General features: G+C 43.1%; 1 protein-coding gene across 2 annotated transcripts in view; it reads right to left on the reverse strand.

Moving 5' to 3' along the window:
• Positions 1-27,346, reverse strand: part of kcnip4a (potassium voltage-gated channel interacting protein 4a) — a 283,290-nt gene that overhangs the window by 183,620 nt on the left and 72,324 nt on the right. The window contains exon 1 of one of the 2 annotated variants that reach the window (XM_055900699.1): positions 20,697-21,302. The exons of the other annotated variant lie outside the window; for it this stretch is intronic. Within the exon in view, the coding sequence (XP_055756674.1) occupies positions 20,697-20,784 (88 nt within the window). The 5' untranslated portion in view covers positions 20,785-21,302. Of the gene's footprint in view, positions 1-20,696; positions 21,303-27,346 lie in introns of those variants that run through there. 2 annotated transcript variants of the gene reach the window in all.

The raw sequence follows: 27,346 nt of genomic DNA on the forward strand, positions 1-27,346 counted from the left end.
TTTTCATCAGTTCTCTGTTATCTTTACAAATGATAATAATAGTATTATGGGAATAGGTAGGCCTAATCTTATAAAGGTTTCTATCTTGGAATACTAAGGCAAAGAAATTTCCTGTCAAGAGGTCTAGGATCTTCTCTCATTTGAAAAAGCTAAAAGTAGATGGGTCTCTTGTAAAAAAAAATAGCACATTTACGCATTAAAGATCACTCAAGGCTACAAAACTCCAGGTTTAGTCAGGTTTTCCATTCAGACTTAACTCTCAAGCCAGAGGGGTTGCAATTTTGGTTAGTAAAATAATACATTTCTCTACTACTAATGTTATTTCAGACAGTAATGGGAAATATTTCATCATAACTGGCACCATTTGGCACACACCTGTAGTATTGGTCAGTGTATATGCTCCCAATTATGATGTTGAATTTGCCAATGGGTTGCTGGGGAAAATCCCTTCTCTGAACACCCATCTTTTAATATTTGGCGGGGATCTGAATTGTGTTATTAGCCCGGCTTTAGACCGCTCCAACCACAGAACTATGTCTCCTTCTGTTATGTCAAAGTCCTTCTCAGATTTTATGGTTCAGAGCGGGTATACAGATCCCTGGAGATTTCAGAATCCCCAGGCAAGAGAGAATTCTTTCTTTTCACATGTACACCATTCTTTTTCTCATCTTGACTATTTCTTTATTGAACATAAGCTACTTCCAAAATGTCACCTCTTCTGAATATTTACCCAGTGTAATTTCTGACCATGGACCTTTAGCCCTCGCCATAGTCCTATCAGGACAAACCCGTACTCCTCTCTGGAGATTCAGTTCTCTTCTCCTGTCTGATGCAGACTTTTGTAACGTTATCTCCACTTCTATTGATCATTTTCTTATTTCAAATCAGACAAACTCAACCCTCTCATTCTCGCTTATGGGAATCACTTAAGGCCTATCTTAGAAGAATAAGAAATAATTTCTCCTCTCATTTAAACAAAACTCGGAAAGCTACACTAGAAGAACTGACTAAAGTCATCCTTGACTTAAACCGTCAACATGCCCCGATTCCATCCCCAGAGCTATATAAGCAACGCTTGAACTTACAATCTGAATTCAATCTCTTGTCCACTACAGATGCAGAATGTTTACTATTGCATTCACGTGGTAACTACTATGAACATGGCGACAGGCCAAGTCATCTGCTCGCACACCAATTAAAACGCAGTGCTGCTACCCGTCTGATTCCCCAAATTAAAGATTCCTCTCAGATTGAGTTCTGACCCTACGGGGATCAATGACACCTTAATATTTCTATTCGTCTGAATTTCCATCAGATACTGCCAATATGACGACATTTTTGGGTGAACTGGAGACTCCCACAGTTGAGGCTGAAACTGCAGATGACCTTGATTCCCCTCTCAGCCTTGAAGAAGTTATTCATTTTATCAAGTCAATGCAGAGCAGCAAGGCTCCAAGGCCTGATGGATTTCCAGATGAGGTCTTTAAGAAATTCTATACCAAGTTAACCCCTTAACTTTTATCTATGTATAATGAATCCTTGAACGTGGCTTGTTGCCACCTACCCTAACACAGGCTTCAAATGGGCTTCTCCTTAAGAAGGGTAAAGACCCTACTTCCTGTTCTTCATTTAGGCCCCTAAGTCTCCTTAATGTGGATGTAAAGGTGCTGGCGAAGGTGATAGCGAGGCGTCGAAGTAGTCTTACCTGGAATCATATCACAGGAACAAACCGGCTTTATAAAGGACAGATATTCATTTAAACATTCAGACGCTGTTTAACATTATTTATTCTAAACAATTCTCCAACTCCCCTGAGGTGGTAATCTCCCTAGACGCAGAGAAGGCATTCAACAGAATTGAGTGGGAGTACCGCTGCATCTACTATGAGTCCAATTGATAAGAATCACTTATTCCCCGCTTCTCTAATAGATAACAAGGAAAGGTACTAAGTCCTTCCAAGACTTATATGTAAATATAATTATTTTCTAGTTTTCCCAACCTGGCCTCTAAAATACTCGTTGCCTCCATTTCACTTTTTTCGTTAACTTAAAATTAGACATTGTCTCCTCCCAATTCTCTGGCTTCCCTGCAATCTTCTTTACACTCTCTTTGGATAATTAATTCCAATAATTTTAAAGTTAACAGCAGGTATTTTGCATGTAAGTTTAATTGAATTTATTACCTCAACAGAAAGCAGTCATTTCTCAGATCTGTGTATTTTGTCATTGGACTAACACTCCACCAACAAAATTAAATCTGCTTGGGAATTTACACAGGAGTGGTGGGATGAGGCGATTGATAGAGTACGCTCCACGACATCTTGTGTTCGTCTTAGTCTCATACAATAAAGGTTTTACATAGGGTGCATCATTTTTCCAAATCCAGATTGTCTGACATATATCCAAATGTAAATGAGTGTGATAGTCACATGTTAATTCAATGCTCTAAACTACTAAATGACTGGGATTCTACATTTAAAACATTATCTGAGGTGCTTGAGATGAACCTGCAGCCTTGTCCCTTAATAGCGGTTATCAGTATTCCAGAAGACTTGTTCTCCTTGGACCCCAATCATGCCCATATTGTTGCTTTTACATCCTTATTAGCTCGACGTAGAGCTCTTCTCCAGTGGAAGTCTGCTCAGCCCCCCCCCACTTGAGAAAATTAAGTATTCTTTGGGGTTCCAACGATACATTTGTCAGAAAATGGCAACATTTATATCATACTTTAATGGCTTGCAGAGGCTCACCTCTGATGAGATGCTTTAAGGTTTCCCAGTAGGCATTACATAATAGGTACAGACATCAATATAATGCTATCCAGCCCAAGCAAGTTTGTCTAAGGTTTACTGATAATTTATTTATTTCTGTTTGTATTTTGAATCTGTATTGAGTTAGTATATATCTGTAGAATGTGATATCTCCGTAGAATGTGTTTTCTTGGACCAAATTGAGGGAGGGTGTGGGATGGGTTGGCTATATGGGGTGATCAGGGTGGGTTGTTGGGAGGGAGGGAATCGAGGAGGGTGGACTGAGGTAGGGAAGGGACTAGGGGGGGATTGGGTGGATGTGTTGTAATGAGGGAGGGTGGTTGGAATATGGTAAAATATTTGTAATTACCTTGATGTACATTCTGTAAAACTTGAAAAAAAAGTTTGGGGTCACTTAGAAATGTCCTTGTTTTTGAAAGAAAAGCAAATTTTTTGTCCAATAAAATATCAAATTGATCAGAAATACAGTGTAGACATTGATCATTAGAAAACCCTTTTGCAATTGTTAGCACAGCTGAAAACTGTTGTGTTCATTAAAGAAGCAATACAACTGGCCTTCTTTAGACTAGTTGAGTATCTGGAACATCAGCATTTGTGGGTTTGATTAGAGGCTCAAAATGGCCAGAAACAAATAACTTTCTTCTGAAACTCGTCAGTCTATTCTTGTTCTGAGAAATGAAGGATATTCCATGCGAGAAATTACCAAGAAACTGAAGATCTCGTACAACACTGTGTCCTACTCCCTTCACAGATCAGCACAAACTGGCTCTAACCAGAATAGAAAGAGGAGTGGGAGGCCCTGGTGCACACCTGAGCAAGAGGACAAGTACATTAGAGTTCTAGTTTGAGAAACAGACACCTCACAAGGCCTCAACTGGCAGCTTCATTAAATAGTACCCGCAAAACACCAGTCTCATCGTCAACAGTGAAGAAGCGACTCCGGGATGCTGGACTTCTAGGCAGAGCTCCTCTGTCCAGTGTCTGTGTTATTTTGCCCATCTTAATCTTTTATTTTTATTGGTCAGTCTGAGATAAGGCTTTTCCTTTGCAACTCTGCCTAGAAGTCCAGCATCCCGGAGTCACCTCTTCACGTTGAGACTGGTGTTATCCATAATAATCTCATCCTGTAGACTACCTACCCACACTACCTGCGAGCTGTTGGCTAGAGCACGTACCAAGACCAGAGTAGGCACATTTGCCATGCAACGCAACAGTTTGTGACAAAACTATCAATAGGGTTGAAAATGCGATTGAAAGTTTAACCTCTATGGAATCGGTGTCAGACTGTTGTGCTAACGTAGGCTAATGTGATTAGCATGGGGTTGTAAGTAACAGGAACATTTCCAGGACATAGACATATCTGATATGGGCAAAAATCTTAAATTCTTGTTAATCTAACTGCTCTGTTCAATTTACAGTAGCTATTACAGTGAAATAATACCATGCTATTGTTTGATGAGAGTGCACAGTTATGAACTTGAAAATGTATTAATAAACCAATTAGGCACATTTGGGCAGTCTTCATACAACATTTTGAACAGAAATACAATGGTTCATTGAATTAGTCTAAAACTTCGCACATACACTGCTGCCATCTAGTAGTCGAAATCTAAATTCCGCCTAATCTGGAATATTACATTTTGGCCTTTCCCTTGCATTTCAAAAATTATGGTACAAAAAAAAAAAATCTTTGTATTATCTTTTACCTGGTCTAAAGTGTTATATTCACCTACATTCATTTCACTTTTCCACAAACTTCAAAGTGTTTCCTTTGAAATGGTATCAAGAATATGCATATCCTTGCTTCAGGTCCTGAGCTACAGGCAGTTCCATTTTGTGTGATGTCATTTTAGGTGAAAATTGAAAAAGGGTCCGATCCTTAAAAGTTTTTAAGCATTACTGTGGACTTAGAACATCCAAATGTTATTTTTCTATTAAAAAAGTTAGATTGAGATCAAACACCTGGGAAAACAAAACCTGTAACGGTCCTGACCTGTTTTATGTTGTTTTTGTATGTGTTTAGGTCAGGGCATGTGTTTTGGGTGGGCAGTCTATGTTATCTGTTTCTATGTTGGTTTTGGTTGCCTGGTATGGCTCTTGATTAGAGGCAGGTGTTTTGCGTTCTCCTCTAATTAAGAGTCATATTTAGGTAGGGTGTTCTCACTGTTTGTTTGTGGGTGATTGTCTCCTGTGTCTGTGTCGATGTTACACCATACGGGATTGTTTCGGTTTGTTCGTGCGTTTTTGTAGTAAGTACTTGTTCGTTCGTTCTGCGTGTGTTATGTCAGTTCGTCGTACTAGTCTGTCTATTTTCGTTTTGTTATTTTGTTAGTTTATTCAAGTATAGTTTGTTTCGTTTTGTCTATTAAATAAAACTCATCATGTTTTCACAACCCGCTGCGCCTTGGCTCGATCACTACACCTCCTCTTCTTATGAAGAGAGAGAGGAACGCCGTTACAGAATCACCCACCATTCCAGAGCCAAGCAGCGGAGTAAATGGAGTAAGGGACAGGAAAAGAAGGAGCAATGGACATGGGACGATATATTGGACGGAAAGGGTTGCTACACATGGGAGGAGATCCTGGCTGGTAGGGATCGCCTCCCATGGGAACAGCTGGAGGCACTGAGGAGAGCAGAGGCTACCGGAGAGAGGAACCGGAGCTATGAGGGAACGCGTCTGGCACGGAAGCCCAAAAAGCCCGTAAGTAACTCCCAAAAATTTCTTGGGGGGGGCTAAGAGGTAGTGGGCCAAGGGCAGGTAGGAGACCTGCGCCCACTTCCCAGGCTTACCGTGGAGAGCGGGAGTACGGGCAGGCGCCGTGTTACGCAGTAGAGCGCACGGTGTCTCCTGTACGAGTGCATAGCCCAGTGCGGGTTATTCCACCTCCCCGCACTGGTAGGGCTAGATTGGGTATTGAGCCAGGTGTCATGAGGCCGGCTCAACGCGTCTGGTCTCCAGTGCGTCTCCTCGGGCCGGCATACATGGCACCGGCCTTACGCATGGTTTCCCCGGTTCGCCTACATAGGCCGGTGCGGGTTATTCCACCTCCCCGCACTGGTCAGGCGACCGGGAGCATTCAACCAGGTAAGGTTGGGCAGGCTCAATGCTCAAGAGTGCCAGTACGCCTCCACGGTCCGGTATTTCCGGCGCCACCTCCCCGCCCCAGCCTAGTACCTACAGTGCCTACACTACGCACTAGGCTACCAGTGAGTCTCCTGAGCCCAGTTCCTCCTCCACGTACTCTCTCTGTAGTGCGTGTATCCAGTTCGGTGCCTCCAGTTCCGGCACCACGCACAAAGCCTCCTGTGCGTCTCCAGAGCCCTGAACACACTGTATCTTCTCCCCCTACTAATCCTGATGTGCTTGTCCTCAGCCCGGTGTCACCAGTGCCGGTACCTCGCATCAGGTATAGAGTGGGCTTTGAGAATACAGTGTGCCCTGTCCCTGCTCTCCGCACTAGTAGGAAGGTGCTTATCCTTAGCCCGGTGCCTCCAGTTCCGGCACCACGCACCAGGTCTACAGTGCGCCGTATCCGGCCAGAGCCATCCGTCTCCCCAGCGCCATCTGAGCCATCCGTCTCCCCAGCGCCGTCTGAGCCATCCGTCTCCCCAGCGCCGTCTGAGCCATCCGTCTGCCATGAGCCTGCAAAGCCGCCCGTCTGCCATGAGCCTACAGAGCCGTCCGCCAGACAGGAGCCGCTAGAGCCGCCCGCCAGACAGGAGCCGCTAGAGCCGCCCGCCAGACAGGATCTGCCAGAGCCGCCAACCAGACAGGATCTGCCAGAGCCGCCAACCAGACAGGATCTGCCAGAGCCGCCAACCAGACAGGATCTGCCAGAGCCGCCAGCGAGCCATGAGCAGCCAGAGCCGTCAGAGAGCCATGAGCGTCGAGAGCCGTCAGAGAGCCATGAGCGTCGAGAGCCGTCAGCCCGCCATGAGCGTCGAGAGCCGTCAGCCCGCCATGAGCGTCGAGAGCCGTCAGCCCGCCATGAGCGTCGAGAGCCGTCAGCCCGCCATGAGCGTCGAGAGCCGTCAGCCCGCCATGAGCGTCGAGAGCCGTCAGCCCGCCATGAGCGTCGAGAGCCGTCAGCCTGCATAGACCTGCCAGAGTCCCTCAGCCAGGATCTGCCAGAGTATATCAGCCGGGACCTGCCCCTTGTCCCGGTGCTGCCCCTTGTCCCGGTGCTGCCCCTTGTCCCGGTGCTGCCCCTTGTCCCGGTGCTGCCCCTTGTCCCGGTGCTGCCCCTTGTCCCGGTGCTGCCCCTTGTCTCGGTGCTGCCCCTTGTCTCGGTGCTGCCCCTTGTCTCGGTGCTGCCCCTTGTCCCGGTGCTGCCCCTTGTCCCGGTGCTGCCCCTTGTCCCGGTGCTGCCCCTTGTCCCGGTGCTGCCCCTTGTCCCGGTGCTGCCCCTTGTCCCGGTGCTGCCCCTTGTCCCGGTGCTGCCCCTTGTCCCGGTGCTGCCCCTTCTCCTGGTGCTGGCCGTTTATTTAGGGGATGTGAGTTTTAGGGTGGTCATTGGGAGGGGAAGACAGAAACGGGGAGTGACTATGGTGGTGTGGGGACAGCGTCCAGAGCCGGAGCCACCACCGTGGTCAACTGCCCACCCAGACCCTCCCCTGGACTTTGTGCTGGTGCGCCCGGAGTTCGCACCTTGAGGGGGGGGTTCTGTAACGGTCCTGACCTGTTTTATGTTGTTTTTGTATGTGTTTAGGTCAGGGCATGTGTTTTGGGTGGGCAGTCTATGTTATCTGTTTCTATGTTGGTTTTGGTTGCCTGGTATGGCTCTTGATTAGAGGCAGGTGTTTTGCGTTCTCCTCTAATTAAGAGTCATATTTAGGTAGGGTGTTCTCACTGTTTGTTTGTGGGTGATTGTCTCCTGTGTCTGTGTCGATGTTACACCATACGGGATTGTTTCGGTTTGTTCGTGCGTTTTTGTAGTAAGTACTTGTTCGTTCGTTCTGCGTGTGGTTATGTCAGTTCGTCGTACTAGTCTGTCTATTTTCGTTTTGTTATTTTGTTAGTTTATTCAAGTATAGTTTGTTTCGTTTTGTCTATTAAATAAAACTCATCATGTTTTCACAACCCGCTGCGCCTTGGCTTGATCACTACACCTCCTCTTCTTATGAAGAGAGAGAGGAACGCCGTTACAACAACCTTTAATTTATTTTTCATGATAATTTGTGCTATTTTCAGTTTTAATATAATGTATATTTTGAAGAACAAACATCATTGTGGCAAATCATATCATGCAGTAAAACTGTAAGTAACACTTTCATCTCGAACACCGGTTAAAGGTTTCATGTTCTCTTACTTAGAAAATAGTCCTGAATCGTATAGGCCTAGACAATACCCAAAACAGCTAACAATACACTGAATTCATACATTTTCAGTCATTCAAATTGTAAAGTAATTTTTCCAATCTGGGAGGTAAACTCTATAAATTATTAAATCATTTTGCTGTATATTTCAGATGGAATCGAGGCATTTAAAATTTACCAGACGCCATACAAAATAGATGTCCTTGGAAGCCTGGCTGGCTACTGTCTCTATTTGGCTGGCTACTCTATGTACTTGTGGAAACCACCTTCTTGGGCTCTAAATTCCACCTCTGTTCTTTTCTGTCGATCTTGTCAGTAGCTAGGTTTCCATCTAATTCACGACAGATTTTCATGTGAATATTCTAAAATCCACAAATATGAGCATTTTCCCTCCAGTGGTGTTTCCACCAAACTGACTTGGCGGAAACACCACCGCTGAAAAATCGTCGAGTGACGACACAGTGCACACACACAATGTAAGTTTTCGCTCAAGTTTTAATGTACCGGCAAAAAATAGAAACACATTAATTAAACCACATCAGACCACTTTTGAGGTCCGGGAAACATCTGAGAAATGTAGATTGAGGTGTACTTACCCTTCAATTAAAGTGTGCACCTTACAAGAGGCTGTTTAGCTGTGCTTTTGTAGCACACGTGATGGTAGAGTTTGCGAAACAAATACCCACTGGATTGATGAAAATAATCATAATATCATTCTGCCAGGTAAGCATAGGCTACTTTAAAGTTAACCTCAATTTAATGTTTTTGGGAAAGACTATCTACCAGAGGACCGTTTTCATTAGCATTATCGCTAACAGCTACACAAAGTGGTAGACGTGCGCATCACACACACAGAGACAGGGGCATTTTCGTTGCCTCTTCAGAAAGTTAAGATAAAAGATATAAGATAAACTTGGGCAAATTGCATTTTCAATACATTTACAGTAGTTGATTGCTGACTAAGGTCAATAATTTATATATTTTTGAATTCAGTTTTACTGCCTTGATTCCGTGAGGACACTAATTATCATATTTCCTCTCCCAATTGTTCCTGCAGTGATGATTCACCATATAGGAAATTATTATTTAGGGATGCACCGATATTACATTTTTGTCCGATATCCAATATTTCCCTTGACAAAAAAAATTATAATAAAAAAAATAGTTTTAGCATTCTAGTACAGTTAAATAGTTGAAACACACACACCAAAAAGTTATTTTTGTTGGCATTTACGTATGTCTCCATTACCAGTAAAACATAATCAAAACCTATTTCTTTCACTTACTTGCTGTGCTGTTTCGTTGTTCAGTCGTTTCATTCTCAACCAGGATTTCATCATACATGTCAAGCAGTGAAGTTTCAGCTCTGTCTGTCCGTGGCCTCTCTTCCTCGGTACACACTGTCACTGTGTCCGTTTCCATCTTGTCCAGCTGTGTCTAACATTTCACGTAAACCCTGTTTCCTGTCTGCATCAAAGTAGCGGTCCTTGTACCTAGCATCGAGCATGGTGGCGACCCAGTAAAGAGGCTCAGAGAGAATGCCACCAAATCGCTTGTTCACAGCGTCTAGTAGAGTACTTTTGCAAGTTTAACCCCACGGTCTGTGTCGGCAGTTTTGTTGAGCAGGCGTTTCAATGCCTTGACAGAGGGTATCACGTCTGCTGCACACACAGTTGATGAGCTTATTTCTCGAGTCAGTTGTTCGAATGGCGCTAGGAGTGTGTTCATGTTGCCATGTTTCAAACATGTTCTCAAATGCTATTGAAATGGCAGCAGCGGAATGAGAACCAGCACTTTCTTGAGCATGCAATACAGCTTTCCTCAGAACTAAATCCTTGTCGACTCACTGTGCTGTCAGACTCAGCATGCTTATGGGGCTGACGTCGCTGGTCCAAATGTCAGTCTTGAAGCTAATAGCAGTGACGCCCATAGCAAGTAGCTCATGGATGTGCGTTTCAACAATACTGTGTAACTCCGGTAGGGCTACATCTGAAAAAATAGCACCTACTTGGTAGTGTGTACCGGGGCTCGTGGTGCTCGACCAGTCGGCGAAAGCCAACATCATCCATGACAGAGAAGGGTTGATTGTCAAGGGCAATGAATTCCATTAATGGATTTCGTCCTTGAGCGGAAATTTTTGCTGAAATGTTCTTACTCTTTCAAATGGCTGCTCGACTTGAACTTGTTTAGTTGTTGGAAGTGTGCACTTAGAACAAAAGCAGGGGGAAAAACTAAAGTAGTCGAACGTCTGGGGGTGAGGCACTTTCAAATTAGTAATTAGGTTTGTGGTAAGGAACTATTTCACTTTCTTCCCTCTGGAAATAGCAGCACAAACGTTGCATTCTGCGTTTTTGTTATCTTCCTTTGAAACGTCAAAATAGATCCACACAGCAGTCCTTGTGGGCTAGGTTAGGAATGCTGTGTTGCACGTGCAGCGCGGTATTTTTTGTGGCTTCATTACGTCATCTACCTATGTTATATAGGAATGCAAGTCAGCTTTGACATCGGTTTTGCACATCTGCGTTAAACTAGACATTGGGTCGATGCCGGCATTTTTAGCTAATATCGGCCGATTCCGATATGCTTACCGATATCCTGCATCCCTATTATTATAAAATAATTTTAGACCACTGCTCCACTCGGGAGGCCCGCAAATGTAAACTTTTAATTGAAAAGTAGCCTAGTTAATATGAGGTGGAAAATGTAGCCGGCTGAAAATGATTAGCAGACACCCGACGCTAACGTAAAACACTGAAGAAAGAGTGGGAGGAAAAGAGAAAGATGATAGAGAACAAGATGGATTGAGTGCGCAAGCAACAGGGCGGGGAGAAGGGGGTTGGAGAATTTAGTAATCTAAATTTAAATCTAAGTTTACTACAGTAATGATGACTTGAGGGAGCACCAAAACACAAAAAGGTGCTGAGGTATTGGAATGAGTCGCTGAGGTGATAAAACACGAGGAACCAATAAAACAAATCAACACCAAACAAATGAAGATCCCTGTGTTGATCTAAAAGGGCAAAGCCTTTGTTGGCTGTTCAATGTCCTTCGGCTCCGGTCCGACGGCCCTGCCTCTTCTTCACATCATTATCTAATAATGAAGCGGGTCCATAATCGCTGCAGGTTTTCAATTTGGCTCCACTCCTGCAGCAGCAGCTCTACCCAGGCATCTGTGGTCTGTGGGTCCCCAGGAGGCATCAAAGTACAGAGGTATCCAATACACAGAGCTCAGTGCTCTACCATGCCCTCCAACGCTGCTGCTAAAAATACCCTGGCCATTCTTTCTAGTGAAAGGGACTCTAATTTACAAACATTAGTGCAAATGGGAAAACTGATTACATTTTCTATAGGGGCTAGATTGGAATGGACTGCAGGCTAGGATCACTAGGAGCAGTAGGCCAATGTACATCGCAGAAAAACAATGACTTCTCGGTATCCAGAGGGACTGGTGAATTCTCCGATTGTATTGCAGTCGCCACGGGCACAGACTACTAAAAAACAACCTAAGCAAATGTAAATGTCACTGACTTTTGGCGTGTTTCCTTTAATGAAAATATTTTATTTATTCAGGGAAAACCCATCGAGATCAGGGGCTCATTCCCAAGGGTGCCCTGATCACAGTAATACAACAATCAAATACAATAACACAAAACAGAAAATCAATACAAAACACACAGTAAGAAAGAAAGTTACTCCTCAGCTACTACGTCCTCAATCAACACCATAAACTGCCCGAGCTGCACCAGAACATCCAACCGTAATATGTAAACATCAATTCTCCAGTTTGTGAACAATTCATGAATCTAAAACAATTCCAAAGTCAACCCTAGGGTGTCGGTCATTCAAAAGTTCTTACTTGATCAAACTTGTTTCATATAAATAACTAAATCTTAATGCTGCCGACATACAAGACAGATCATACTAATTTGTTTAAGAATACAGCGCATGTATACAGTGAATTAAATATGTACACATTAACAAAGGAGTAACTAGAATTAAGGTCCGAGGGGGTGTGGTATATGGCCAATATACCACGGCTAAGGGCTGTTCTTAAGCACGATGCAACGCGGAGTGCCTGGATACAGCCCTTAGCCGTGTTATATTGGCCATATACCAAAACGCCCCGAGGTGGCTTATTGCTATTATAAACTGGTTACCATCGTAATTAGAGCAGTACAAATAAATGTTTTGTCATACCCGTGGTATACACTCTGGCTGACAGCCGTGGTATGTCAATCAGCATTAAGGGCTCGAACCAACCAGTTTATAAACTGGTAGACCAGGGGTGTGGGGGCGTATACACAAAAACTCCAGCTCTAGTCCCTGGATACAGGGTGCTGTAATCCCTTCTCTCAACCCTGAGGGTGACATTAATTTGACAAGCTCATCATTATCTAATTACTCATTGTAAGTCCAATTAATAACGGGCTACTCAACGATGGGGTTTCTAGCTCTACAGCGACTACTAGAAGGCTGAGCCATCCATATCCACTGGTGTGTATGTGAGCTATGTGCTCACATCATAACGCACTCGTGAGGGTTTTTTGGAGAAGTTGGCGCCAAACACACATAATCAAAGTCAGAATAACAGCTGGTTGCCTTAACTTCTGATTTATAATGGGGTGGAGGATTGCTGAAGCCAAGAATCTTTTTCTTTTTTTACCAGCATAATTACTTTTTGGCTTAGAAACTTGGCGGAAGACAACCGAGTAGCCAAATGAAAGAAATTGATCATGCCCATCCTCTCCCTCCTCTCTTTAAGATAAGAGTGAGCTGGATTGCTTTACTACATCCATCCCAGCCCGAGGGATAAGTTGTTTGGACTGTGGAGTCCGATATCCCTCGCTTTGTGTCCGCGGGCAAGCAGTGCCAACTTGGGTCCAGGAAGCCATGCCAGTCTGACGGCAACAAAGCAGCGGTACCTCTGGGGACAAGGGGCCAGTGAATCAGACGTGGTAAGACGTCTGATTCACAGACCTCTTCCTGGTCCGTGCTAAAAGGTAGTGAACTGTGGGAAAGGGGTCGCCATGAAAGGTCAATATTCATTGGACATGATGGATACCGTCTTGAGATGGATACCGTCTTGAGATTTTGCCATTTTTGTTTAATTATGTGTAGAACAGCTTGATAAGACGTTACTAATGCCCTTGTCAGACACTCCATGTCTTATGTCACCTGGTGTCATGTCAACTGGGCCTGGTTACCTGTCTAAATGAATGATGAATTAAACAAAATGCCTTTGATCTCTAAGATCAGCTGAAGGAGGTTTGGGGACGTTCGGTCACAGAGGTAGAATAAATAGCTCTCGCCTCTGACAGAGGTAATTCTATTGTCCTACTTTACTTTCTTGGCTCCGTCTGCAGCTAGGGGTTGTCTGAACATTTTCAGTCTAAATTAAATCTAATTATGATGCTGCTTGTACTGTGTAGCTGCTTTGTGATATGTTGGCCTCAGAATGTCTCAGCATGAGCCAGGCTCCATGGACTGCAAATTCAAGAAAGACAATTGCAGAGTCATTGCTGTATCATTATGAGACAAACATAAGCATGCTGCAAGCAACATAATATCCTAGAGAGACTTAATGGGCCAGTTCCCCTGTAATAGAACGACTAGGCTTAATCTGTCGAGACTTTAGGGTTTTGGGCTGGGTTACAGAAAGCACTATACGCACCAAGTACGTTTTCACTATAGAATATGGACCAAACAATTATCTTGAGAAGAGTAGCTCTATCGGAAATAATTAGCAAATTTGCAAAGTAACGAGTCACATCAGATCTTGATTCTCTGCACACAACTCGTATATTGGTAAAAGGGTGCGTCTCAGGTTCTAAAGTAGATGCCATATCAGTTCACTGGAGGTGAAAGGCAACATTATGAAACGTTCGTCAACCATCGGTCATTGTTGTATCTAAATGAAATGTGGAGTTGGGCCGCATGGACTGTATACAACAAAAACTCATGTGTGTATCGGTTCAATCAATATTGTCATTGCGTCGCTTTTCCTTCCGATAGGCTGGGTGGAATTTTAGCCACATTGCTTAGACGTATACAATTGTTTCAGATCTACAATGCCTAGCAGGTAAAGACTAGGGGTTGATTTGGGTTTCACACAGAGTTCAACAGTGAGCCTTCTCTGGTTACAGAACAGGTAGACTACGTACTGTGAGGGCCAACAACATGCCAACCCAATCTGCAATTCGGTATTAAATATTCAGTGTTTGGTCCGGGACTACGGGCTTTGAGAGCGCAGTTTCCAGAGGACAGGTGGAACATAAAGCGAGGGAAAGAAGTACAACCTGTCATCACGGGGCAGGGAAAGCCTTCACAAGCTCAGTCACATGTGCATGCCCCAGTCACAGACACGCTTGAGGGCACATCCACACAAAGACAAAAAATAAACATACTAGGAAAATGGTGACGGTCCCGTGAATGCACACCTTTGCTCATATCTAAACACACACTGATGCACACTGAAACAAACAACCTCCAAACAGACCCTACTTTGTAACAGACATGAGACGACGAGTGGGTCTCAGTAATGTCCTAAGCTTAGAGCTGGATCCAAACACTTGCAATGTTTATGCAAATCCCTCCCTACAAGCAACTTCCCATGAACACATCTTCTGCTGAATCGACAGAATTAAGCCCCGACGGTACAACATTTCTCAATAAGGAAGCGCAAGGACGGGAAAATATTCGTCTCGACAGAATTCAAAGTAATTTCGTTGACAAGCGAAATGAAATAACTTAATCAATGAGGGACCACTGAACCGCTTCCAAGAGAATCTAGAAGCCTGTACACCTCTACTTTGACAGGGAGGGAGAGAAGTTGTTAAAGTCCGTTGTATGGAAACTTTCCCCAGGTAAGTGATTCAAAAACAAACAAAACAGGAGGGAAATAGGAGGTAATGTTCCAGAATGAGCACCAGGTATCTGAGCCTGTCCGGCTGAAAATGATGTATTACAGGAGCCGCCGCCGGGTGAAAGCTGGATGCTAAGGTGGCCATCCGACCGGAGAGGGGGAAATAAAATAGAAAGGAAAATATCTGCCTCTGATCTGGAGCAAATGGCAGATTTACCACACGCTGTCTGTAGCGCAGGCAGGGGCACCAGCGGCACAGAAAAGAAGAGGCATGCCTAATGTACAGGGGAGACTTGGAAAACTTGTGCAGAGTGTTTGCGCAAAGTCTGAGGGGATATTGACAAGCAAGGATTGACTCTGAAATTAGGCCGCTTAGGCGTAAACACGGAATACGTACTGGTTTACAACTTCTAATACACTTGATTAATACTTTGTGAATAGTCCTTCTTTCTTCCCCCCTCTCAATCAGTGAAAATGACTACTTAAAAAGGGAAATGTGTTTCCCTCAGTGCTCAGATAATAGGGATGTTTTGTTTTATGGCTTAAGAACCTATACAATTTTGATTTGCACCGCCCTTACTCTCGGAAGCAGATCACTGCTGAAAAATGTAAGGATCTGCTCTGCAAAAGTGTTAACATAGAATGTGTTATGAATACAAATTCAACCGGAGGCCTGACTCTAGCCATTGTACTTGCCATGACCTTATGCGCTGGACATAATCATGGTTCCTCATCCACATAAATAAACCGGAGCGTCACATATGATAGTTGGCAGTAAAATAACCAAATTTATATACAGTCCGGTGCAACATATTAAGTCACACATACTGCACTGTTGGCCTATGCATAAAGATACCATTTTAGTGACTGTTTATAACAGAAAGAGCATGCATGGACTGTGCTTTGTAAGTAAAGTCATCAATGTCCGCGGAGCCCATTCTAGAACAATGAACGTCTCAATTAAAATCTTACGGTCCAGTAATTTGCATAATCAATCATTCTCCTACCAGATCATCACAGTGATGCGGCCATCGCTCTAGTAAAAAAAAAGGTTCTATAAAATAATTGGCCCGTGCAGATTTTTCAACAACGGGTTAACTGAGGTGAAAATGCTATTCTGGCTCTAATGGTTGAATTATTAATGGTTGATATAATCATGTGTGTTTTTATCTACATCACAGGTATGACTGCCCTTCTTGTTGCATCGCATCATCAAATTCATTGGCTGTTGGCAGTTACACCCCTCAGCATATGTTTTCATACCAAATACAAAATGAGCAGCAGCATTGGTGGTTTACAACACATTAAGTCACTCGAAGAGCATCTTCTCATTCTCCCATAAGAAAAGGCTAAAATATCTAAATATGTGAAACTGAGCAGGGCTAGACTATACTAAATAACTGATTAGAGATGGGGGACATAAGCCTAGTTCAGTGGCAACCGCTCCACACCAAATGTGCAAATAACTGGCAGAGACGGCCACGTTGCATTATCTGGATTTTGTCGTTTCAGATAAAAGCACCACAGCAAAAGTGCAACACCTCCATATCAAACCATTAGGCTTCTTACAAATCCATACTACTATTGATCAAACTTACATACTGTATTTAATTGTGAACACTTTGCTGTGTCAGAATCAAATTTGATGCCACCAATGGGTATTGGAGGTTTAGAGAAAGAGACAATGCACACTTAGAACAGCTCAACTGGCTTTAAGTGGTCTATAACATTTTGGTTTTCCTAATTCAGCGAGCTTACAGGAATTGGGCTTCCTCCAATGGGAATTACAGCGTCTCCATTTATCCATTATTATTAATAATTAATAAGTTAGGCTTTAGCTGTCAAACAGAGAACTGCCAGAAAAGACTATACCTAAGCAAAATACACTAAGTAGATTCAGCTTTCTTTTTATAAAAAGCATGTTTTACTGGTGCATCCGCAGACCTGGAATAAGAGAGCCTTTGAAGTTACCAAACACAAATTACTGACAAAAATGTACTTAATTTGGGCCTATATTATCCCCCAATTTGTAAAATGAAAGGCCAGAATAATGCTACCTTGAGAAAACAATATCTATGTTTCAATGAACAAATGCATAAACATGTTCTGATGAAGCAAGGGAGGACGACAATTGCTGACGTGTAACCTGCCCACAATCTCCTGTAGGTATGGAAACCAACATCTCATTTGGTGGAGAGATGGTGCTCTCCTTGCTCCATACCGCCAACGGTGATCACATCAACGATTGGTGTAATTGAGTGGAAAAGACCCTCCTACACTCTGCCCCATTGGTGGAGCAATCGTGACATCTCACTGCAAGGCTGCCCATTGGTGGAGGACATCCATCATGACACATCTCCCCAAGACCACCAACGACGAGCCTGTGGACTGTTGTTGTTTACCATGTTGACCATGGCTACAACCAGATATCGTATGCAACAAAATCCAGTCAGGTACTGAACCACTAACTTCCCCAATGCTGAAATGTCCTCTACAGTGCATTCGAAAAGTATTCACACCCCTTCCCACATTTTGTTACGTTACAGCCTTATTCTAAAATGGATTAAATAACATGTATTCCTCCTCAATCTACACACAATACCCCATAATGACAAAGTGAACAGGTTTTTGGAAATGTATTATAAATATAAAACAGATAACTTATTTACATTAGTATTCAGACCCTTTGCTATGAGACTCGAAATTGAGCTCGGGTGCATCCTTTCTCCATTGATCATCCTTGAGATGTTTCTACAACTTGGAGTCCACCTGTGGTAAATTCAATTGATTGGACATGATTTGGAGAGGCACACACCTGTCTATGAGGTCCCAGAGTTTACAATGCATGTCTTAGCAAAACCAAGCCATGAGGTCAAAGGAATTGTCTGTAGAGCACAGAGACCGGATTGTGTTGAGGCACAGATCTGGGGAAGGGTACCAAAACATTTCTGCAGCATTGAAGCTCCAAGAACACAGTGGCCTCCAACATACTTAAATGGAAATAGTTTGGAACCACCAAGACTCGTCTTAGAGATAACCTCTGGTCAAACTGAGCAATCAGGGAGAAGGGCCTTGGTCAGGGAGGTGACCAAGAACCCAATGGTCACTGACAGAGCTCCAGAGTTCCTCTGTGGAGATGGGAGAAACTTCCAGAAGGACAATCATCTCTGCAGCACTCCACCAATTAGACCTTTATGGTAGAGTGGCTAGACGGAAGCCACTCCTCAGTAAAAGGCATATGACAGCCCGCTTGGAGTTTGCCAAAAGGCACCTAAAGGACACTCAGACCATAAAAAACAAGATTCTCTGGTTTGATGAAACCAAGATGAACTCTTCAGCCTGAATGCCAAGCGTCACATCTGGAGGAAACCTCACGCCGCTCATCACCTTACCAATACCATCCCTACAGTGAAGCATGGTGGTGACAGCATCATGCTGTGGGGATGTTTTCCAGCAGCAGGGACAGGGAGAGTAGTCAGGATTGAGGGAAAGATGAACGGAGCAAAGTACAGAGAGATCCTTGATGAAAACCTGCTCCAGAGCACTCAGGGGCTCAGACTGGGGTGAAGGTTCACCTTCCAACAGGACAACAACCCTAAGCAAACAGCCAAGACAATGTAGGAGTGGCTTCGGGACAAGTCTCTGATTGTCCTTGAGTGGCCCAACCAGAGTCCGGACTTGAACCCGATCGAACAACTCTGGAGAGACCTGAACATAGCTGTGCAGCGACACTCCCCATCCAATCTGACAGAGTTTGAGAAAATCTGCAGAGAAGGGAGAAACTCCCCAAATACAGGTGTGCCAAGCTTCCAGCGTCATACTTGAGAAGACACAGGGCTGTAATCGCTGCCAAAGGTGCTTCAACAAAGTACTGAGTAATTTACAGAATACTTATGTAAATGATCAGTTTTGAATACATTTGCAAAAAACCCCACATAAAAAAACAGTTTTTGCTTTGTCATTATGCAGTAGTGTGTGTAGATTGATGAGAGGATAAATGCACTGTACATGTGTTACAGGGTTTCCACTAGTTACCACAGCTACAAAGTCAAAATTGGCTATAATCGTTAACTTCATGAAAACAAATGTTTTTTGATCTTAATTTAAGATTAGGCATAAAGTTAGCAGTGCGGTTAGGATAACGATTTTAAGAAGAGAAATTGTAGAAATAGGCAGGGTTTTTGACTTTGTGGCAAGGACCGTATTATAGGCATGCGTGCATTAATTCATGTCCATATGCAATGAGTATGGAGCAGCTATTCATGAAGTACATTCAGTCCCACATACCACTTCATAAAGGTGCACATTTGCCTCTGTCATTCATTAGCATTTTCATTTAGCACCTCAGAGGCTTAGGGCCACCTCATACACATAGGGAGATAATCAACCAGCCCTTCTGCTAGACAGCCAAATGAATGTACTAACAAGACAGGGACATGATGTCTACTAGCCTAAGGAGACCACAGAGATGACAATGAACTCTGGTGATGACAAAAGCCAGTGTCCTCATAATACATGAACATCATCTGAATGAGCGAGAAGGACAAGCAAACACTGATTAAATGAATAATGTATATATGTAGGTTATATAACTACTGCATGCATACAGTATCTATAGAACATGTTCTCCCCACCTTCTACTATAAGTAACCTTTGTTCTGTATTGAACGTAATCAAATATGTAATCTGGTTCAATCTCATTTGTTCATTATCACTCCCATCGCCAAAGCTCAGACGTGGGAGTTCAGCTGGTGCTGAAGTTACAATACATCTCTTAATATAGGCGTACTCGGGATGAGTTTTACAACGACACCTAAATCATGCAAACAAGACAGTCACTGTAGGAATTATTTTAGATATATGCACATTTTTCCGATGCAGTATAAGGCTGTATAATTTACCTGTCAAGAAGTTCGCTGAGGAGCAAGCAACACGCTGGCCGAGGTAACTTTGCCAATTGATTGATATATTCACTGAATGAAACTTCATCACGTTCGATGACAAGGACCACACTTTGTCCATGAATACACTGGAACCAACAGCATTATGAATTCCTGAAAGTAAATGTTCAGGAAACTGATTCGTTTATAACCTTAAACATAAAATATACTGCATATGAAGTCAAATGCAGTATTCTATAAATCAATTGTGGCCAGGTATGAAAGTCTGTTGGATTGTCAGCCATAATGATTCTCGATTGATCTATGACAAAACCATAAAATATTATGGGCTTCTTTGATGAAGCTGAATGGTTCTCAGTGACTACGTCACATTTTGTGTAGTGTAGCTCAGGCATGCTGGAAGGGTTGTACACTACTTGCGACCAGTGACAGATATTCAGGCACCTGTCCAAGGTGGAGATTTTTCAGTCCCTCCCACACTCGTCCTTACCAATCTCTCACTCTGACACATACACACATATACGCAATGACCTGGCGCATGTAAAAAGCACACTCCAACTCCGGTATTTTTCACTGTACTCCAACTTGGCCTAGAGTCATGACCGTCTACATGAGCTAGACACCACAAGGCACGGCAAGCATTAAAGTGTGCTAGCTCTGAGTGGAAGTTTTCTGCTTCTGTGGAAGCTCTGCACCGTGAAGCAAGTGACCATAAATGAACACGTTTAGGAGCAGCTTCCAAAAGGGCTACAGCCCATCTCAGCAGGACTGAAAGCAAGATAGTTACTGTACACACAAAACACAGTAGAAGACAAGGGATGGCACAAAGCCCCTCAGAAACTTTACCTGCATGAAGCGTGCCCGTGACGAGTCTATACAGGTACTGAGCGAACTTAAACATCTCCCTCTTGCACCTCTTCCTGCAGCTGCTCATGTTGGCACAGGGGGTCAGGGGTCGCGAGGGGAATGGGGACTCTTCTTCGGGGTGTAATCCTGCTTGTTCCTCTCTCCGGGTTCTCCTCTAGTCCACTGTGTGGCTACGTTCCCCGGCGTGCCCCTGGTGTAAGTGTGAGAGTGGTTGTGGTGGAGGCGGGAGCGGGAGCGCTTTGTGGAGAGCACCCCGGGGCTGCTCTTAATGTGACACCTCTCTCAGGGCTTCTCCGGCGCCTAGGCTCCGATCCCCAGTGGGACGCTACACAGTGAGCGCTGTAAGGGTCATTAATATTTCCTCACCGGCAGTTTACCTCAAGGTCCCCACGGTGCTGCTCTGCATCACTTGCACTCCCTCTTTTTCTCTGTACAGTGACCCTCCCTCGCGTTCTCTCCCTCTCACTGTAGCTTATTTTACAGAAGAGGCTATTCTCTCTCCACCCTTCTCTTTTCTTCCCTGTACAGTGGCTCTCCACCTCTCGCTCCCCTACTACGCCAGCTGCTTACTCTACTCAGCACCATCTGAGAATGTTTTGCCCTCGATGACTGTTATCAAGGGGGGAGGGGCCTGTTTGGCCCTAGGGAGGAGGAGAGATAGAGCAAAAGGAGGAGAGAAGGAAACAAGGGGAAAGTAGTAGAGGGAAAGTGTCTAACTCAATGAATCAGCAATGACCGCAGATTACGGGCCTGTCACATCACGCTGCTCTATAGACCATGACTGACAGTGATAATGCAATGGAATCAGTTTCCTAGGAGAGAAAGCAAGAGGTAAGATTGAACAGGTATTTCAGGATTTAAAAAAATAATAATAATATTTACCTAGGCAAGTCAGTTAAGAACAAATTCTTATTTACAATGACAGCCTAGGAACAGTGGATTAACTGCCTTGTTAAGTGGCAGAACGACATATTTTTACCTTGTCAGCTCTGGGATTCGATCTAGTAACCTTCCGGTTACTGGCCCACTGCTCTGACCACTAGGCTAAATGCCGCCCTATGAATCTGAACTGAATGAATATTGTATTTCATTTAAGAATAATCTTTCAGTTTGATTTAACATTCAAGTTCAATATTTATATATTCAGTTTCAATAGTGTAGATATGTCATACATTGTCTATCAAGTTTGCAAACTATAATTTAAAGTTGATCAAAGTTTCATATATCGAACTTCTCAAATGCATTCAGATTCAGTTTTCAAAACCACTGTTCCCCAAATTCAGATTCAAAACCAGACAACATCCTGGTAGTTTGCCAGGCATGAAAGTTAGAGAACAGATAATCAAATTCTCACTGTGGTAAACAAAAGCTTCTGGTAGTTTCTCAAGCCAATGTGGCATGTTGAATGTATTTTATTTATTTTCTTCCAATTCATTTGGCTCTAGCATTTGAACCATTTTGGCTATGCAATATTATGTCCCCATCCCTGAAAGCTAAGACTCGAGCAAGGATGTGCCTTTTGTTCCCAGTCTATGATGATCACAGGCCTCGTTAGAAGGGAGAGTCATAAAAGCCGCTATTTAGCCACCATAAAAATGTTAAACAGCTCCGTCACAGCCCTTTTATGGATTGCCTTTCTACTCCCCATTTAATCTTGCTCTTGTGGCTGGCGTGGATAAACGTGGTCTGCGGTTGTGAGGCCGGTTGGACGTACTGCCACATTCGCTAAAATGACATTGGAGGCAGCTTATGGTAGAGAAATTAACATTAAATTATCTGGCAACAGCTCAGATGAGACATCTGTGACATTGTGTTGTGTGCCAAAAGTGCACATTTCAAAAGTGGCCTTTATTGTCCCCAGCACAAGGTGCACCTGAATAATGATTATGCCGTTTAATCAGCTTCTTGATCTGCCACACTGGTCAGGTGGATGGATTATCTTGGCAAAGGAGAAATGGTCACTAACAGGGATGTAAACATTTGTGCACATCATTTGAGAGAAATAAGCTTTTGTGCTTATAACTGACAGGGTTCAAAATCAGGCCATCTGCAAAACAAGAATGTTGCAGATCGAATCAGAAGGATCTGTGCCCCCCATTTAATGAGAGTGCAACAGAGGTGGCGATTGTGGACTACAGGAAACAGAGGGCCGAGCACACCCCACATTCACGTCGACGGGCTGTAATGGAGCAGGTCGAGAGCTTCAAGTTTCTCGGTGTCCACATCACTAAGGACCAATCATGATCCAAACAGTGGTGAAGATGGCACAAAAACACCTCTTCCTCCTCAGGAGGCTTAAAAGATTTTGCATGGGCTCTCAGTTCATCAAAAAGTTGTACAGCTGCACCACTGAGAGCATCTTGACTAACCGCTTGGTATGGCAACTGCTTAGCATCTGACCATAAGACACTAGTGTTTACGGCCCAGTAAATCACTGAGGCCAAGCTCCCAACCATCCAAAACCCCTTCATGCTGTTGTCTGTGCCCAATAATGTTTGTACCATGTTTTGTACTGGTGCCAAGTTATGTTGCTACCATGCTGTGTTATGTGTTGCTTCCTTGCTATGTTGTCATCTTAGGTCTCTCTTTATGTAGTGTTGTGTTGTCTCTCGTCATGTGTTTTGTCCTATATTTTTTCATCCCAGCCCTCAGTCCCAGCAGAAGTCCTTTTGATACACCGTCAGTGTAAATACGAATGTGTTAACTGACTTGCCTAGTTAAAGGTTAAATAAATAAAAATACCAGGCGGTGTCAGAAGGAGGCTCTAAAAATGATTAGACTCCAACCATCCAAGTATAGACTGACCTCTACTACCGCATGGCAGCGATACTAGAGCGCCAAGTCTGGGATCAAAAAAGCTCCTGAACAGCTTCTACCCCCAAGCCATAAGACTGCTAAACAATTAATCAAATGGCTACCCTGACTATTTGCATTGGCTCTCTTGCACCGGCTCTATGTACACTCACTGGACTCTACCCACAGACTGACACATACTACACTGACACTAACTACAGTGGTTACTCCACTAAAAGTTTGTCGATTATGCTGCGGGACTTAAGGTAATGTGTGGTTTAGTACGGTACCCTGCGTCACTACTTCATTGCTCCAGACTAGCGCAAGGGGAAGTTAAAGCACCGATTATGCTTTTGGGTCCCAAGGAGCTACTGTGTCTCTGTAGTACTGTAGCCTACTCCCGACCAGTCATGTTGTACAGCGCCTTAGTGGCGCAGTGGACAGCTTGCAGTGCAAGCTCTGTTGCTACAGATGCTGATTCAATACCTGTACCGGCCTTGACTGTGAGATCCATGAGATGACTGTAGGTATTTGGTTTCTCTCCCTATAAAAACATAAATAATTCTAAATAACAAACTGGCTTTATTTACAAATTTGTAACAATGTCCCACCCCATGTTCAAGAATGGCCTTCTTCCTCACTAATTTTACGTTATTTGAAAACAAAATATATATATTTTTAAACAAAGCGATTATTATTATTTTTATTATTATTATTATATAAAAGCCCAGTCTGCACGAAGAACTAAAACATTGTAACTAATAATGGCGCAAAAAATACCCCTTAGATATGAATTCGGAGGGCAGATATTAGTAAACATTAAAGCATTAGACCTCTCACTAAAGGCGTCACTCAAGTTACTTATATCCGAACTGGATTTAACGAAAAATGACATGGAAAAGCACACATTTGTAAATCTCAAACTCTAAAAGTAATTAGAAAGGTAGATACAAATCATTTGTGATAGTGGTTACAATAAAGAACGTAAACAAGATCCTGTGTTTTTATTTACAGTAGTGATGGACAGCTGATGGAATTTTAAAAACTGGTTTTAAAACACTTGTAGCCAGATTAGCAGGACAATAGACTCTTTATATCCCAGGTACTGTAGGTGTGAAAGTCACACCTTTCCAGTTCTCCTCACCCCGCCCCAAACTCCACCCGTAATACAGTTACCATTAAAAAATTAGCTGTTAATGTAAAAATAAAATAAAAATGACATTGCGGCCAAAAATAACAGACGAAATTGACATTGTTTTCATCAAGCCAGCTTCTTTCAATGGTGCTACCCATTCCAGGATTAGGACCATAACCACGAGAGACTTGAAAATGAGCTAGAGCTGAGAGGATCACCAAAACTAAAAAGCTTTTTTGGTTTCAGTGCATTTTCTTTAAAAAAAATATTATATAGCCTATCAATGTCTAGGCATACTGTGTAATAACATCGATAATGGAATAAAGGTTAAATAAAAATGTAATAAATAAAAATGAATGTGTTTTTGCAGCGCATACAACCATGCCGACAACCATCCGTGAAGATCAGTGGACAAAAGGTGGACAACGGGCCGCAACGATTGCTAGATTCTTAAAATGTGTACGCAGCATGTGTTGGAGTCATATTAAGAATATCTACCGTTTCTATCATAGGCCACTGTAATCGATGGGGGCTCTGGGCGGTACCATTCTGCTCATCAGATGAAGGTGCACATGAATCAGATTCAAACTTTGAAGACTGAGATTGCGTCATTGACGGCAGACCAGAAGAAAGATTAACATTATCTGAGGGCAGCGATACGAGCGACAGCTGATGCATTGGTCCAGAGCCAGGCGGCATTGGCGGAGAGTCAGGCAGAGAATGACCCGTTGAAGAGGGCGAGGAACAAGATGGAATCACAATCCATGCCAGGCACACCTGTGAGCTCTGGAACGCCACCTCCGACAGGCAGTCAACATACCTGGTGGGTTCATCAGGTCGTCGGTTCACCCTGAAATTTCCATTCCTCTTCTGACAACAGAACTTGACCAACTACTCACCAGGCACAGCAACGGCCATCTGGACCGTTATGCTGTTCTGCTATAGCCTAATAAACAAATGCAAGTGGTTTATCTTCAAAATGTTTTATTATCCAAATGTAAAAGCATATACTGTACAGTGCTGTATTTCTTCATCAGCATCTTTATGCTTTCGTTAATAGAATTATACAAATATGTTTATTTAGTTATGGATCCATAACAAATTACTATGGGAATAAATATCACCGAATTACAGAAATAAAGTTGTCTAATGAAGGTAAACAAATAGTTGCTTACTGGAAAATACTCTTTCAAACACATGGTCACGTAGTACAGCACCATTATGGCTATTAGTAGGTAGCTGGACAATAGACATGCCTAGGAGGGTAGGGGAGAATTCTATCATCAAATGTATTTCTTGTTTAGGTTGGCTGTATCACAACTGACCGTGATTGGTTGCAATTTCAGTTTAATCCACCAGAAAAGACCAAACAAATAGTACAACAAGAAGTATTATTATTATGCATCACAGCCGACCGTGATTGGGAGTCCTCTCCCTCTAAAAAAACTAAATAAATATTTTGCCCTTTATTCAGATTACAAATCGCTCACTTTCCTTTTTTTTTAAACAAAATAACGTGCAATATATTATCAAGTTGATGGCAGAGTCATATAGCCCGGCACCTACATAAAGCTGAGTGACTCACTCATTCATGGTTTTGGATCAAAATAAATACACCAACATTCTTTGTGATAGTCTTTAATAAAGAAATGTTTTAGTTATCCTGACCCCTGGACACCATCTACAGTATTATAATAACCAGACAGCTCTCTGTATTTTGATACTTTGTGGATGGGGTCTCCAGAGTGGATGGGGGCTCCCGCAGTGCAAAATAAGTTGCTACAGATGCAGGTTCGATACCCGTGCCGGGAGAACCATGAGGCGGCTTTTGGTATTAATTTAGAATCCTCTATATGTAATTATTGGCGGAGAGTCATGTCAAATTTTTCGATATACTGTAGGCGACATGAGTATCACTAGTGTTGAGTAATGTGCTGTTAAAAGTGGTGTAGGCTTTATTAATTTAAAGAGCATATTGAAGTTAGAAGCAATAGGATTTGAAGCAATGCCTACAACTATTTTAGCACCGTTTCGCACTGCTCTGAGACAAGAATGATGAATGGTCTTGATTTTATTTTCACTGTATCTCCGTTTGGGTATTGGTTAGACTACAAATATGGTGTAGCAATGTTATGCTGTTAGTGTAACCTTTATTTCACTAGGCAAGTCAGTTAAGAACAAATTATTTTTTTATAAGGACAGGCTACTCCTTCCTCCCTGCCGGGGAATTGAACCCTGGTCTCCCGCGTGCATGCACGACACGGGGATTCTTTAGCTCAATAGCCCAGTACTGTAGCCTACTCCCGTCAGTCACGTTGTACAGCGCCATATTTTCTATTCTATCCTTATTTATTTAAAAAGCATATTGAAGTTAGAAGCAATAACTATTTCAGCATTGTTTCTCGCTGTTATGAAACAAGTATTGGGACTGATCTTGATAAATCAATGACATTTTTATTTTCACTGAATCTCCGTTTGGATACTGGTTACACGACAATTAGGGTGTGTAAATGTTTTGCCCCTATATTAATTTTGAATCCTCAAATCCTCTTAGTACTGTAGCCTACTCCTGACCGTCGTGTTGTACAGCTCCATATTTTCCATTCCATCCTAACGGAAACCCTGAGGATTTCGTTTTTCATGTTTCTTGGAATAGAAACACCATAATATCAAATTAAGCTAAATTTCTTAAAATCAATCC

This window comes from Salvelinus fontinalis, chromosome 36, assembly GCF_029448725.1.
Source record: "Salvelinus fontinalis isolate EN_2023a chromosome 36, ASM2944872v1, whole genome shotgun sequence".
NCBI classification, from domain to species: Eukaryota; Metazoa; Chordata; class Actinopteri; order Salmoniformes; family Salmonidae; genus Salvelinus; species Salvelinus fontinalis.